This window comes from Castor canadensis, chromosome 11 (genome assembly GCF_047511655.1).
Source record: "Castor canadensis chromosome 11, mCasCan1.hap1v2, whole genome shotgun sequence".
Taxonomy (NCBI): domain Eukaryota; kingdom Metazoa; phylum Chordata; class Mammalia; order Rodentia; family Castoridae; genus Castor; species Castor canadensis.
The window spans coordinates 120,913,417-120,928,410 of record NC_133396.1 but is presented as its reverse complement, the minus strand read 5'-3'; the positions used below and the strand labels follow the sequence as shown (position 1 = coordinate 120,928,410).

At 48.4% G+C, this 14,994-nt stretch overlaps 1 protein-coding gene across 2 annotated transcripts in view; it reads left to right on the top strand.

The window, feature by feature from the left end:
- The window catches only part of Atf3 (activating transcription factor 3), a 49,396-nt gene extending 34,686 nt beyond the window's left edge, over positions 1 to 14,710 (top strand). The window contains exons 1-4 of one of the 2 annotated variants that reach the window (XM_020172833.2): positions 1,909 to 2,134; positions 8,276 to 8,519; positions 12,086 to 12,193; positions 13,288 to 14,710. In XM_020172833.2, the coding sequence (XP_020028422.2) occupies positions 1,977 to 2,134; positions 8,276 to 8,519; positions 12,086 to 12,193; positions 13,288 to 13,485 (708 nt within the window). In that variant the 5' untranslated portion in view covers positions 1,909 to 1,976 and the 3' untranslated portion in view covers positions 13,486 to 14,710. Of the gene's footprint in view, positions 1 to 1,908; positions 2,135 to 8,275; positions 8,520 to 12,085; positions 12,194 to 13,287 lie in introns of those variants that run through there. The other variant, XM_074048371.1, reaches the window with a different exon arrangement.
- The last annotated feature ends 284 nt before the right edge of the window (positions 14,711 to 14,994 follow it).

Here is a 14,994-nt window from a genome sequence, read left to right as displayed (position 1 = left end):
CGGGGTGTGGAGGTGTGGTGCCAGGAGTGGGGGGGTGTGGGCATGGGAGATAGAGGGTGGGGCCGGGAGAGCCGTTACCAGGGCGAAAAGCAAAGCAAAACACCCGCCCCGTGCTTCCCGCGCTACACAGCTGAAAACCGGTCAAAGCCAGGGCAGGCTCTCCCGGGATCCCGCAGTGGAGCCACCCCAGGGTTCCCCGGCTAGCGGGGGCGGGGCGACTTCCGAGGCCTTGCTTCCTGGCCCGAAGCTGGAGAGGAGGGGGCTGTTCTGACTGCGGCTCTGACCTGGGGGCGAAAACCCGGGTGCAGAGAACTGGATTCTGTCTGCAGGTCTCAGGATGGATGTGTGCCCAGGGCACCGTGATTCCCCAGGGTGTAGTACCGCGCGTGGGCGAGCGAGACACATACACACACACACCCCGAGAGGCTAGAACCTGCGTTACGAGACTGCAGGTAATATGAGGTGGCATCTCAGAGACACTTCTAATTCTCACTTCAAATTACCTCGATCGCTTTTCTCTTAAACCTCCGCGCCCCTAAACCACGCGGGCGGGCGCGCGCAGGTCTCCCAGGCAGGTGGAAAGTTCCGCGGAACGCTCGTGTCCACATCTAATCGTCCACAAGCATCTGAAGACCCTGGTTCTGCAGCTCTGAGCCAAAACAGGTGGAATCAGAGAACTGGAACCGGGAAAATGTTTTTAACGTTCAAACCCAGTTCTGTTGAGGCCTTAGCTGGTAACTCGGGCCATAGGATCAGCTTTTGGCACCACCCGGGTTTGGGAACAGAAGGGATTTCTGCTGAGGGTCTTCATTCCAGCTGTGGCCAGTGCATACTCAGTGCGGGCCGTTTGAGCCCAGTTTAGTCTGCTCTGGGCGCAGAAAAATACGTGAAAGCTTAAGATTGGTTTTCCCTGAATATTGTCTGAGAACCAGGCGACCCCAACTCCTAGCCCGGCCGGTGGAAACCAAAACACTCTTTCCCGGTCTCCCCGGCCTCTCGGCTTCAGCGCCTTCCTAGCCCTGCTTCAGTTGTCTCTGATTTCTCCTCTTGTTCCTTTCACTGAGAATCGCCCTGTCAATTTCAAATGCTTTTCGGTTGTTAAAAAACAAAAAACCGGAATCGACAAAGTTGTATCACTGGCCGTCGCTCGTACCTCGGGTTCCCAGCTGGCCCTAAGGCGCTCCTGTTTGCGCACAAGTCGGGTGTGCCAGGGCTGCAGGCTAGGGCGCACGATGCCGGCTGGGCGCTGCCCTCCGCCTTTGCGGCTTCTCTCGGCTCCTGCCGTGGAGGTAACACCGGCGTGAAACTTTGTGGATTCACAGTGAGGTGACTTTGGGCACCTCTTTCACCCCGGGGACTATTGCTTTCACCCCCTAACCTGCCCCCTCCTTGGCAAGGAGGCAGCTGGCGGGAGAAAAGAGCGTTTACCTGAAGTTCCAGAAAATGACCACGCATTTAGAGAAAGGTCGTGCCCGCTTCCCAGCCTCACCTAGTCTGGACCTTGGCCAAGATCCGCCTCCCTACCATTCCCCCCAACCTAGCGGAGGGAGAGATGCCAACGCGGTGGAGTCATGCCGCTGGCTTGGGCATCATTGGCTCATGCCTGGAACACGCAGCGGCGAATACGCACATCTGGCTGCCTGCCCGGACGGCTCCGATCCTGATATGGAGAGAGGGTGGGCGGGTGTGTGTCTGAAGCGTGCAAGGCGGGGAGAACGCGCGGTGGCCGGCTCCTCCCCGAGCTTGCATCACCAGTCCCCTCCTCTCCATCCCCCCCCGCCGCCCAGCTTCGCCCCGCCTTAGCCCCTCCCCCTTCCCTCGCTCAGTTGGGCCGGTTCTCCCGGGAGGCTATTAATAGCATTACGTCAGCCTGGGACTGGTAACCTAGAGTAAGCGAACGCGCACCCTGACCGTGAGAGCTATAAAAGGGGTGATGCAACGCGCTCCAAGCCACAGTCGCACTCAGCGAGGCGCGCATGGTACAGCGCTTTCCCCGCGCCGCCGCCGCCGGAGCCGATCCGCCTGTCCGCGCACCGGCTGGGAGTGCTCGGTGCCCGTCCGCCCGCCGGACAGAGAGCCTTCCCCTGTCCCTGCCCGCCCTCTGGACCCTGGCCGCCGGGAGCGGAGACTGGAGGTGAGCGCGGCGAGGGTGGCTCGCTTTCATCCCCTTTGCGCCCCTCTAGTAACCGGTACCCCAGTCTCCAGCTGTGAAATAACTTTAAGCTTCTCCCAGCTACTGCTGCTCCTTCCTGCTTGGGATTTCTCGCAAAGTGAAAGAACGAACATTCTTTTTTGGTTTGCGGCGCGAAAGACTGCTAGTGACGAGGGCGATCCGGCGTCCGCTCCGCCACCGACCTCGGAGCGCTGCTGTGGGCTGGGAGAGGGCGTAACGTGGGTGGGTGGGCGGGCGGGGGTGTCCCGGGGTGTTCCGAGCTGTCTGGCCCGCTGTCCTGCTCCGTCCCTCACTCTGTGTCCCGGCCCCGCTACTGCCCGAGCCGATCTCTTCCCAAGTCCGCCGAGAGGCGCGATGGCCCGGGGGCTCTTAGAAGCGCTGCCCCAGGCACGGAGAGGAATGAATGGGGAAGGGGTGGACGATGAAGAGTCGCGGGCACAGCCGCTGGAGGTTCCCTTGCGCATACCGAAGGTCGCCTTACGCACCTCGCAGCACTCCGCGGCAGGACCGCGTAGGGAGCCCCAAACGAAAGTTAGTTGGGCTGAGTTTGGAGGTAGCGCTGGTGTCGCGCTTTCCTAGGGCGGAAGGCAGAGACGGTCCCCGACACAGGCTGGAGACTGGCTCCTGGTGTCGGGACTTCCTGTTCCAGTCTCACACGCTTTTATCTCGTACCTGTGACTCTCACGCTGGCTTTTTTCTTCGGCGGGTCTACGGAATTGTCGGCTTTGCGCCCTAGGAGACCTGCGGTGGGGAGGGGGTGTAGGGAGCGAGGATGTGGATGGAGACGTTGTTCAGGAATTTGTGCGAATGGCTTTGGGGTCTAGAGCCAGAATTCTGAGAACTTATTTAGCTCATTTGTTGTCCTTGAGCCTCGGTATCCCCAAATGAGAAGTATTGATGTAGACATTACCGATCCCCTCTGCCTGTTTAAGAGCCTGGGGTGGTGGTTGGAGTAGGTCACCATGACAGACTACTCTGGCCCTTTCTGGCTGAAGAGTTCCAGATTTTTCAGTGGTATAGCTGAAAGGATAAGAGCCAGCAAGGGAACTTGAATGAGGGAGTCTTCATTTAATGTCACAGATTAGTGTCTGGAACTGTGGGGGAAGGAGACTTCTCTATGGGGCGTCCAGCTCTGTCCCCCAGCTTTCTTCCCATTGGATTGGTTCTCCTCTGTTCCTTCCCCATTCCCATTTTCATCTCATCTACTTACTTTCATTCTTCCTAACCATTTTATTGTCCTTAATTTATCTTTCTTCCTCTTTCCTTCCTTTCATTTTTTGAGACAGGGTCTCTCTTTGTAGCCTGGTCTGGCTTCAAACTTTTGATTCTCCTGCCTTAGCCTTCAGAGTGCTGGGATTGCAGGTGTGCATCACCACAGCCAGCAGTATTTTCCTTAAGGAATTTCAAACGCTTTCTTACAAATAAAGGAGTTGCCAAATCCTTGATGAAACGACAAAGAAAAATTGGGGACTAGAAAATCTAGGTGTTCTCCAAAGTATTTCAGTGTGGGTTATGGTTACATCTTCTGTTTGGGGCTTTTGTCTCCCCATCGTAAAAGTGTGAAGGAGAAGTTGGTATTACTGCCCCCCTTGTTTGGCCTTTAGCATTTGTTGTAGGTCAATGCTACAACACACAGCCTCTTGCTTGAGTGGGAGTGGGGCTGCAGTTGTTATTAAGAGGTTTTAGAGACAGCAAAGAAGGCAGCTGCCCAGGCCCACTGTATGACGATACAGTGCCCAGCACCTGTGCAGCTGTGCCTTCAGCATTATCTCATTTCTTCCTGCCCTTGGCCTCTTCCTTGTGTAACTCCTCCCTGTCTTAGTCTCCTGTCAGAGTCTCCTCTGTGACCGGTATCAGGATGAGGACTATTGACCCTTCATCTAGCTGGATAATAGCTCTGTTGTCCCTTTGCTTTGTTGATTGATCTTTGGAGCTGATGGACCCCTACTGTGATGTAGCGAAATGAACGGGGTAGGTGTCAGTTTAGTGTGGACTGGGCCATGCTCCAGCTTTATGATCTTGAGCAAGTCATTTTCTCTTCCTGGACCTCAACTTAGTTAATTATAAAATGAAGATCTCACCTGAGTGATTCTAATATTGGGAGTTCTGTGATTCCCGTTACAGTCTGTAATTCCTTTGTTTTTAAAACTAGCTGAAAATGGAACAGGTTAGTTACTCCAAGTGTAACCTAGCCAGGGGAGGAGGAAGGAAGGACACAGCCAGGATACTACAGAAACCTATCAAGGGAGAAATGGTTTCCGATGTGAGAATTGGTAAATCTCTCAAGCACTTCACACTAGTGGAGAAAGGCTAGTGTCAGCAAACAGCAGGGTGGAACATAGGAACCCAGGGGTTAATCAAAGTACACAAGAGACTATGACTGACTGACCTGAATTTCTTGAAGGTTCCAGTTAATTCCTGACTAATAAACTGAATTGACAACACAGAGTTCCCCTGAAGTGGGGAAAGTTAAGTCATAACAGTAGTTTGTGTGAATCTCCAATGTTCTTCTTAATAGCCCTTGGAGGAAATTGGGGCATGTTGTCTTGATCACAGTTTATAGATGAGGGGACCGAGGCCTGGGGGCTCATGGGTTGGTGCTCAGCTTGTCAGGGGTAGAGCTAGGCCTGGAGATGCTGTCTCTGACCCTGAAGCCCAGCCTTACACTTACAGCCTTCAGACAGACTGGAAGAAAGACCCAAGATGTGGAGAATTAGGGAGCGGCCAGTCAGTATTGACTTCCTAGTACCCTAAGTTGGTTAGTGAGCAGCACTTAATGGAAAGAGATGAAAATTAAAAGTGAAAATTCAATGTCATTGTAGCTGCTTGGAAATAAAAGTCTGGGAGCTGAATTTCCAGTTAAAGAAATACATGAGCAAGGTTTCACTTTCTTTTTTCTTTCTTTCTTTTTTTTTTTTTTTTTTGGTGGGACTGGGGCTTCCAACTTGCAAAGCAGGCACTCTACTGCTGGAGACACCCCCCCCCAGTCCATTTTGCTCTGGTTGTTTTGGAGGTGGGGGGGGTCTCATGAACTATTTGCCTGGACTGGCCTCACACGATGATCTTACTGATTTCACTGCCAGCACCTGGCAAGTTTCACTTTCTTGAAAATGATGAAACTACTAACAATATGACATGATTTCTGATTGGAAATGATGAAGCAGAAGCAAAATGCAAACTCTTTTGTAGCAGGGCAGGTCTGAACAATTTGATGATCAATGTAGGAAGTCAATTTAGATCACCCAAAGCCCCCCAAAACGTTTTTGTTTTCTCTCCATCAGAGGGGATGTTTAAGGGTCTCAACTTCCTAAAAAAAAAAAAAAAAGTCAAAGATTTAATTTCATTTTCCTTGTGGGGACACAGCCTGTGTCTAGGTTGAACCATCCCATAGGAGACTGAGCAAAGGACAAACCAGAGGCTCAGCTTAAGACTGGTGCAGAGAAAGCCCGAATCTTTACACATACAACTGCTTCAGAAAGGCTCTTAACAGTTTTACAACCTATTTCTTTCCCCCAAGGAAGCCCGCCCATACTTTTCATACAGACATGCTCTACCACTGACATTCTTCAATTTCTTTCATCAGGACTGCTGACTTTACACTAAGAAGGAGAAAAAAGAAGTCTCAAACAGTAGACCCCAATCCTTGAGGGCTCTTTAATAAACTTAGCTGGGACACACTCAATTGTAATGGAATTCCAGCTACCCAGGTAGAAGGGAGCCATCCAGTTCTCCAAACAAAGGCCAGCCTAGTGGTAGCTCTGAAGTCCATCCTTGAGCCATTGGGCATTGGCTCAATAATAGCTGGAAAAAGAGAAGAGATGGGTGCATGAGAAACTTTACACCTCTGGCTTCAGAAGCATAGAGTTTATCACCCGATAGAAGTATCCTCCCGTCATCCTAAGATTATAGGATTAAATTGAGAGGAAAAACTTCAGTTCTGAAACTTTGGAAGAGAATTACATACATTTCCTGGATTCCTTTGACTAGTGGAGGGCAGCGTTCGTTGGCCTGGAATTCTTGCCTGCATCAGTGGATCTCGGATATCTAGTAGGGGTTAGAGGCCAGGGTGTCCTTCCTGTTCAGAAGCATTTAAGATCAAAGAGGGTGACCAGCCACCCTTCCACCAGGGCCACACAGAGCCTCTGTTAGAGAGCCAGCCCCCTGCTGGCCCTAATGTAACTCCTAGTTGCAGAATGCTTTCCAGGGCATATTTGTGCGCTAGTTCTTCAGCTCCTTATACATGACTCATGGGCACTTGTTATTAGCCCACCTTTACAGAGGACAAAGAAACCACTTGGGAGGTACAATGAAGACACATAACTAAGTGGTCTTCAAGTCTTGATTTTTCTGATCCCTGCCTGGGAATTCTGTGCATAAAAACCCATTTAAATATACTCCCAGAATGCAGGGAGTGACTGAATATGCACTCTGACATACAAAGACCAGCAATTCATTTATAAGATTTAGGGTTTTCTCATGAATCTTTGCTTAGTCTCCCACTGTTTCAGTGCCAGGCTTCCTCCCCAGCACCCATACCTCCCCCCCAAAAAAATTTGCTTTTTTGTTCATTTATTTGTTCTTGTAATGTAGAATCTTATTTGGTTTTTGCAATGTATAAATTTTAAGGGCGTGAATTACAATCCTGATACTACCCCGTGTTAAGTATGACTGGGCAAATTGTTTGTCTAAACCTCAGTTTTCTCATGTGTAAAATGGGGTGAGGACCTAACTCACTGGGTTTTATGAAGGTTAAATGAGATAATTAATGCAGATAAGGTATTTGGTATGAAGATGCTCCTTAAATGTTAGAGATTTGCCAGACGGTTTCCTGTCTGGCTGGACTTGGCTAACGGACTGGGCTTAATCCCTGAATTAAGAGGGATGCTCCAATTGACCACCTGCCTAGACAATCTCCATAATCAATTGCTCTCGTGAACAAACTAGTGAGACAAAGAGGGATGGTCACAGCTGCAGGGAATCAGCAGCAGGGAGAGGCAGGGGACCATTTCAAATTAGAACCATGGAACCATAACTCTTTCTACCCTTTACTTTCCTTTTGTCATCCCTTTGGGTTTACTGACCTATAGAATGATAGAGGTAGATGGAACTTCAGAGGCCATTTGGTTTGACTGCCCTGTCCCCATTTCATTTATTCTATTGGACAGTGTCCAAATGGTCAGCAGGCATGTGAGCCAGGTGCTGGGGCAGGCTTTGGGACAGACCATGCAGAGAGTCACTTCCTGTGCTGGAGGAGTTCTTGGCCTTTGGCCAGCTGAAGACTAAGTCTCAGAAAGTTGGTGAATAGCCCAAGTCACCTGTTCTTTTGTGCCTGAGCCAGTCCCAGGTCCCTCTTTGCCCCCAGTCCAAACCTCTCCCTGTACCTCAGGGCTAAGCAATGCCTCCCACACAAATGTCCAGACCATTGCGCCTCACTTTCCTTACCCTGAGGTCTTTTGCTTCACCAACTGTAACATTAAGAAGGGGCTACTTGTTCCCCACATTACCTGAATCCCTGCCATTGCCACTGCTTGCCAAGGACTGAGACAAAAAAATACACCCAGCTACTGTTACCTTCCTCATTCCCACTACTTCAATCCAGCTCGCTAGGGGAGATAGTTCAGGGATCTAACTGACGGTCCAGCGATACTAACTCCAAAAGTCTTCCACTTCTTGCTTTTACTTCCACTTGACTTCGGGTACCTTCCAAGTTTCCTTTTGAAAAAGAGACTGAAAATGGGATTATAGAGTGGTCTGATTTTTTGGTTTTTAGCATTCTTCCTCTTTTGAGACTGAGGCTACATGTGCATATCTGCACACCAGCCAAAACTAATAGCTCTTATAAGAGTTCAGAATAGCCAGAAATGTCAACCCTTATAAACTTCAGTTAGGTATTTCACCAACATCACACCGAGCTGTGTATTTTAAGACCTGTTTTACTTAAGATGAGGATGGTATGGGATGAACACAAATCAAGCCCAAGGGCTCATGGAACTTTCCTATGGGGGGTGGGCAGACCTCTGGTATTGGGGGTCACAGGTAAAGAAGACTTGATCCCATGCCCCGGAACCCTTGAAGCAGTTTGGGTTTCAATGTGTCTTTCAGCAAAATGATGCTTCAACACCCAGGCCAGGTCTCTGCCTCAGAAGTCAGTGCCTCTGCCATCGTCCCTTGCCTGTCCTCTCCTGGGTCACTGGTGTTTGAAGATTTTGCTAACCTGACACCCTTTGTCAAGGAAGAGCTGAGGTTTGCCATCCAGAACAAGCACCTCTGTCATCGGATGTCCTCTGCACTGGAGTCAGTCACCATCAACAACAGACCCCTGGAGATGTCAGTCACAAAAGCCGAGGTGGGTTCTACCATGTACATTGATTTGCTCAGAATATATTTAGGGCACTCTTACCACGTGGGAGCATATTTTTTGCAGGTGGCTACAGTTGGGAATAAAACTAACAAAGGCAGGAAGTATACCTTCTACTGAGAGCTTACCTCTATTGTCTACAGAGAATACACAGAATAAGTGAGCCAGGCATGGCGATGCCTGTAATCCTATCACTTAGGAAGCTGAGACAGGAGGATCTCAAGTTCAAGGTCAGCCTAGGCTTCATAGTTAGACCGTGTCTCAAAAAAATATGTTAGTAAGTGAATAGTATGAGAGACAGGTGCAAAGGAGAAACAACAAGCAAGGAGGACAGGGAGAGTGGGTAGGACTGGGGTTGTTGTTGTGTTAAATTAGGAGGTCAAGGAAGGCATCACTGATAGTGAGTGGCCTGTGAGCAGGGATTTGGAGGAGAGGGAGAGAGCCATGTAGCAATCTGACAAGAGAGAATAAGGGCACCAAGGGAGAAGTATAGTTGGAGTAGGGTGGGCATGTGATGTGGTGGGATATGGAGGGTAGGAGTGAAATAGAGGCACGTAGTGAAATGGTCTTATAGACCATTGTATACATACAGCCATGTGCTCAGTGAAATGGGAAGGCATTGGAGGGTTTTTGAGCAGATTAGTGACATGTTCTGATACATTTTGATCATGTAGAAAATGGGTGGTAAGGGCAAGACAGAGTGTGCAGAAATGAGACTATGGAGCCATCCACCTCAGCAAAGGAGGGTCTGGTCAGGATGGGTGCGGTGCAGGTGCTAAGAAGTGGTCAGTTTCTGGATCTGACTTGAAGGTAAAGCTGCTTTACTCATGGGATATGGGGTGTGGAAGAAAGAGGACTCAAGGGAGACTCCAGTGTTCAACTTGCACAGCTGGGAGGATGGAGTGTTCATTTGTTGCTGGGATTTGGACTGTAGGAGGTCGATGATCAGGAGTTCCACCCTGTTTGTAGTCCCATTGAGATGTCAAGATGCACACATGGGCCTGAAGTCCGGAGAATTGGCTAGAGATACAGAGCTGGAAGTCATCAATGTTTTGGATGGTATTTAAAACAATGAGTTGGGGTGGGGTCACCTTCTGTGTTGAGGTTTTCTGAGGAAATAAGGAACATGGTAATTATTTTAATTATTGACAGGATCCAAGGGTCCAGACAGTGGAGCAAGGACCAAGCAACTAGCCCTGTTCTTTCTGTAGCAATGCTCACAGCCTTGGAACCAAATGGTTGCTCCAAATTCATTTCTGTCTCAGACACTTGCATTGTTTTGCACTTGGCAACCTTTCATAAGACACCTAGAATAGGAAACATGGTGATAAGTTTGAGACATGGTTGCTTCTATGGCAATGCTGTGGTGGGTCCAGAATGTCAGAGCCAAGATACAGTGTTATTGGCCTTTCTGTCATGTTGCAAGATGGGAATATTCAAGCTTACTTAACTGGTGCGATTGCAGCCTTTGGGCAAGTAGTAGTAAAACTCTCAAAAGAACTTGGTTCCAAGAAGGTTGAGGGCTGGACTTGTAGTTCAGTGGTAGAGCACTTGGCTGTCATGCATTAAGGTCCTGGATCTGATCCCCAGCAGTAAAACAAAAGGAGGTTGTTTCATTCTATAATTACTCCTGCCTAGGATTGAACTAAGGGTTCAATGATAAGAAATTTGTGAAAGCTGTAGCTATGATTGGGGCCTGACTCATAGCTTTCAATTATTTATGATGCTGTACCCGTAAGGCATCATTGGGGCATTGACTGTGTCCCAGTTAACTTCAGAGCAGGTCACAGAGGTGACCACAAAATGTTCACCAGTGTCCAGTCCAATACTGGACCATGTAGGGTGGACCATGGGACATTCTGATAGATTTTTTTCTAATTAAATAGTTAGAGATAACAGTATGCAATGAGAATAGTAGAAAGGGAGGGAGGGACAGAGGAAAGAAGAAAGAAAAGACATTTTTGAAGGACACTTGGGGGTTCTCCAGAGGAAGAAGCAGGCAGTCTGCCTCATGGAAGCACTCCTGAAAGCCTCCCATGGAACTTTCTGATGCTTAGTTTGTACAACAATCAGATTTACCTACTGGGAAAGGGATACACCATCAGACCAAGTTGATGGTGCTCCCCTTTGTAGCCATAATTCTCATCCTCAGATGAGGTTCTGAGCCCATGAAAGCCATGGCATTCTGTGGGTGTGAAAGCTGTCAGAATTCTATGGGTCTTGGCAGTGTGAGCTTGTTTCCCAGATCCCAGTCCCTTCTTAGAAAGTGACATGGTAGAACAAGGCAGCTATGGACAGGAGATGATGCAGGAAGGCAACAAACACCTGAGTTTACATCCAAGTTGTATAGCCTACTGGTCTGGTGGCCATGAGCTGATGATTGCTGGGTCCTCTCTGGACACATTGCAACCGGCTTTTCTGTGCCTCTGTTTCATCACCAGTAAAACGAGGGCCTGAACTAAATGGTCTCTAGAATGCCTTTTCCATCCTGGACATTCTTCTATCTTTGGGACCCTGAGATTTGCTCTATTTTCAAGTGCTTCCTCATATAAGCAAGACTGAATCCTGGCTCATCTATCCAAATATATCCATAAGTGCTGTACTGTACGCCTGAGCCCAGTCCCACCCCCAGCCCTTGAGCTGCAGTGTCTTCAGGAAGATACTGATAGTGAGGATAATAAAAGTAAATGATGCGTATATAAAACTTGCTATAAGCTAAATACCATGCAAAAATTTACATATATTTACTTATTTGATCCTTACAATGAGCATACTACATCTGGTAATGTTATTGATTCTATTTTACAAATGAGGAAACTAAGGCTCAGAAGAGTAACTTGCTCATGGTGCCACAGCTAATAAGTGGTGACACAGGGATTCAAAGCCAGTTTAGCTTCTAAGAAGTGACAGGTGGAAAGGTAGAAATTCCTCTCACCATATTTCTGCCTTGGGGTTTGCTTTTCTAAAGTAGTAGACCTTCCACCTCAGGTGGAATAAAGTCAATGTCATCTAATTCAGAAGAGTGGGAAAAAAATCAGATGGAAGATAATTATGGCATCCCAGGAGCTGTTAGATTTGACACATACCTCCCATATGTTTTCCCTTTGTCCAGAGCAGGGGAAAGTGACATGACAGGATCCGACATTGGCAGCCTATGCTGTCACCCACTCAACTTATCCAGATCCGAACTTGCTCTGTCACAGCTGGACTTTGGTCTCTTTAAATCCAGTTGCTAGATACTGCTGATTCCTCATCAGCCCAGAGACAAAGTCAGGGTCTGGGTGAACTTTCATGGAGGACCACATCCCAAAGCTTGCAGGACAGGAAGCTTTTGTTGTCCAAGTAGCTCCAGGGATAGCCTGGGTTAAGTCCAGGAGAGGAGATCAGTACTGATTTATTGGCTGAGTCAGTAGATGGTTCACTTTTTTTTTTTCCGGGTCCCTTAACATTAGGGTTGCCCTGGTTTACCAGCCTTTGCTAGTAGCAAAAGGCAGTACATTGAGGAGAGTAACATTTCATGGTGGCATTAAATATGTGCCTTTTGGATTTCATAGGTAGCTCCTGAAGAAGATGAACGGAAAAAGAGGAGACGGGAAAGAAATAAGATTGCAGCCGCCAAGTGCCGAAACAAGAAAAAGGAGAAGACGGAGTGCCTGCAGAAAGTGAGTGCCTTCCAGTCTTTTCCTGCCTGTTGCCCTCTCCTGTCTCCCACTAGTCTTGTGTTGCTATCAGAAGGGGACTTTAATATCTGGCCTTGTATCTACTTGTTGCAGAACAAGTAGCAAAGCCCATGGCATAGTGCATAGGACTCTGAATATATAAAAAGCAGGTGTGTGAACTAAAAAACACAGGATCGTCCGACGCCCAGACTCCCAGCAGCCTCGGCAGGTCTGTACACATCCAGAAAGATATGCCAGCCCAGTTAAAGAGGTTTCACTTGCTCAATTTCCCAAAAAAGAAACTGTCATTTGGTTCTCTATGAAAAGCCTTTAATTAATCTCTTCAAACAAGTTATTTCCTTAATCTGCAAGCAGTGCTTACACTTTCTTTGCATTCCTGTCTGGATCTGAGCTCTGCCCCCCTTTTTCCAGCTCACCCGGTGCTCTGAGCTCCTTGCTGTCTTGGACCAACACCCCCTGAGAAAGACTGGGGCCAGGGGGAGAAAACAGCATGTATGGGCAGGCCGCAGTGCCTGGTAGTCTTTCTAATGGTTGGCTGCTCCCCCAAGTGTGAAGAGGCCAGTGCAGAGTCTTAACCCAGGTTCCACAATCCCCAAGGGCTCTGCTGATTGCTTCTGGGGGTGGGGGGGTTGTCACTGGAAATGAGAATTTTTTCTCCTGGGAAGATGAGCTTCTCAGTGAAATCAGTGACTCACAAAAGACTGAGCACCATGAATCTAAGTTTCTCCCCGGCTTCCAAGGCCCTTTTGGGTCCAGATAACCTGCACATGGGCCCCTGGATTTATGCAAAGGAGATCTCTGAATCGTTGGTTCACCTGCAGCTTCAGCACTTCCAGCATCACAGCCTCCGGTGGTGGCATCTGATCAGGCCCCAACTTCAAAAGCGGCTCTGATGAGGCCCCAACTTCCAAAGCCTCTCCTCTACCTAGTGCTGTTCTCCCATCTTTGTAGGCCTAGTTCCCTGCTGCAGGTCTCTCCCAGCTTGATGAACCCTGAGGTGCCAAGTGCTCCCCCTACCTCCCCCTTTTCCCCTGACCCTTGGCTCCCTCCTAATGCTTCTACCACTTATCCCCCAGGAGTCAGAGAAGCTAGAGAGTGTGAATGCTGAGCTGAAGGCCCAGATCGAGGAGCTGAAGAACGAGAAGCAGTATTTGATATACATGCTCAATATGCACCGGCCCACGTGTATTGTCCGGGCTCAGAACGGGAGGACTCCAGAAGATGAGAGAGACCTCTTTATCCAACAGATAAAAGAAGGAACATTGCAGAGCTAAGCAGCCGTGGTATGGGGACATCTGAGGAGTCCTCACTGAATCCTCCTTTTCCACCCAAAACCCTGAAGCCATTGGAAAGCTGACTTCCTGTGCACCTCTAGTATCCCAGCAGCTGAGAACCGTCGAAGCAGGAGGGCTCATGGTGACTCCACTGGACCTTCCCACTCTGCCCCAGAGTGAACTGTGTGGACCAGGCAAGAGCATCCTTGGCCTCAACTTCAGGCCTTAACTTACTGGCCATTCTTAGATGTTCCAGGTAGCCCCTGGGTGGGATTCAGCCCACTTCATCTGGGTTCCACAAAAACCAGAATATGCCCGCCATTAGGATTCATGCAAAAGCGTCTGTACCTTGGGTAGGTAGGTAGGACCGTCTCCTTGGCTGCAGGTGCCTCTGTTACTTATAGGGGACATGGAATGAGAATGACATTTGTCATAGTTGTGTAATGGCCAAGGCTGGGCTTTCTAGCAAATATGCTGTTATGTCCTGGAATTAATGTGCAATGCATTTGTGTCAAAATTAGGCATTGTGCTCTTTAATGTTTGTTTCTCACAACACTGGTGTGACTTTTCTGTGATCTTCTTAAGATCTGGTTTCTGCGAATGTAGGGGTCTCTTGCCACAGGCAGTGTCTCACAGAAAAATGTTCAGGTGGCCAGAAGAATTTGCCAGCCCCAGGAGAGCAGAATCGTCCTGCCTGCAGCATAGCTTTGTGTCAACAGAGGATACTTCCTTTTCGTTGGCACCCAGGAGTTAATGAAGCAGACCTTCAGTTACAATGTTACAGGAAGGAAGCAAAAGTCCAACTTCCAAAGGATCAGGACTCTCCACTCAGTGACTTAGGTCAGGAGTTATTTCAAGGCCAGAAGAGGCAAAGAATATTCCGTTCTCCTTTCCTTGTGGTCAAAAACCATAGTCCATGGAGACGCACGTTTGAAGCCAGGTGATGCCCGGGCTTTGGTACTGTCAGATGTCAATGACATTGTTTCTGTCATGTAGCTATTCAGAGAAATCTGGCCCAGAGCATTTGCACCTGTGAGAGCTCACTCACAATGGCCACAAGGACTCTGGCTACTGTCTGGTCAAATTCTGATGTTTCTGTGAAATTCTCAGAGTGTTTAATGCTACTCAATAGTATCATTACAATTTTCTGTAAGAGAAAATATTACTTATTTATCCCAGTATTCCTAACCTGTCAGTATAATAAATGTTGGAACCAAGACTGATACATTTAAGTATTGTGCTAATTTCTGTTATTTTAAATACTGATTGTTGAAACCTAGTGACTCCCACCTCTCCTCTGTCCATTATGGGGAGGGGGTGGAGGTGATTAGCTTTGAATATTTTGGGTGCAAAACTAGTTGGGATAGTTGACTTACAATCCTGTTCCTCAGTCTGTGTCACCCAGTGCTCAATTTCTCATTGACAAAACCTGAAACTCAGCACCAAGTATATCCTTTAAGTCAACTATGTGGTGTTAAGATAGAATTTTGATAGAAAAAGTCTGAATTG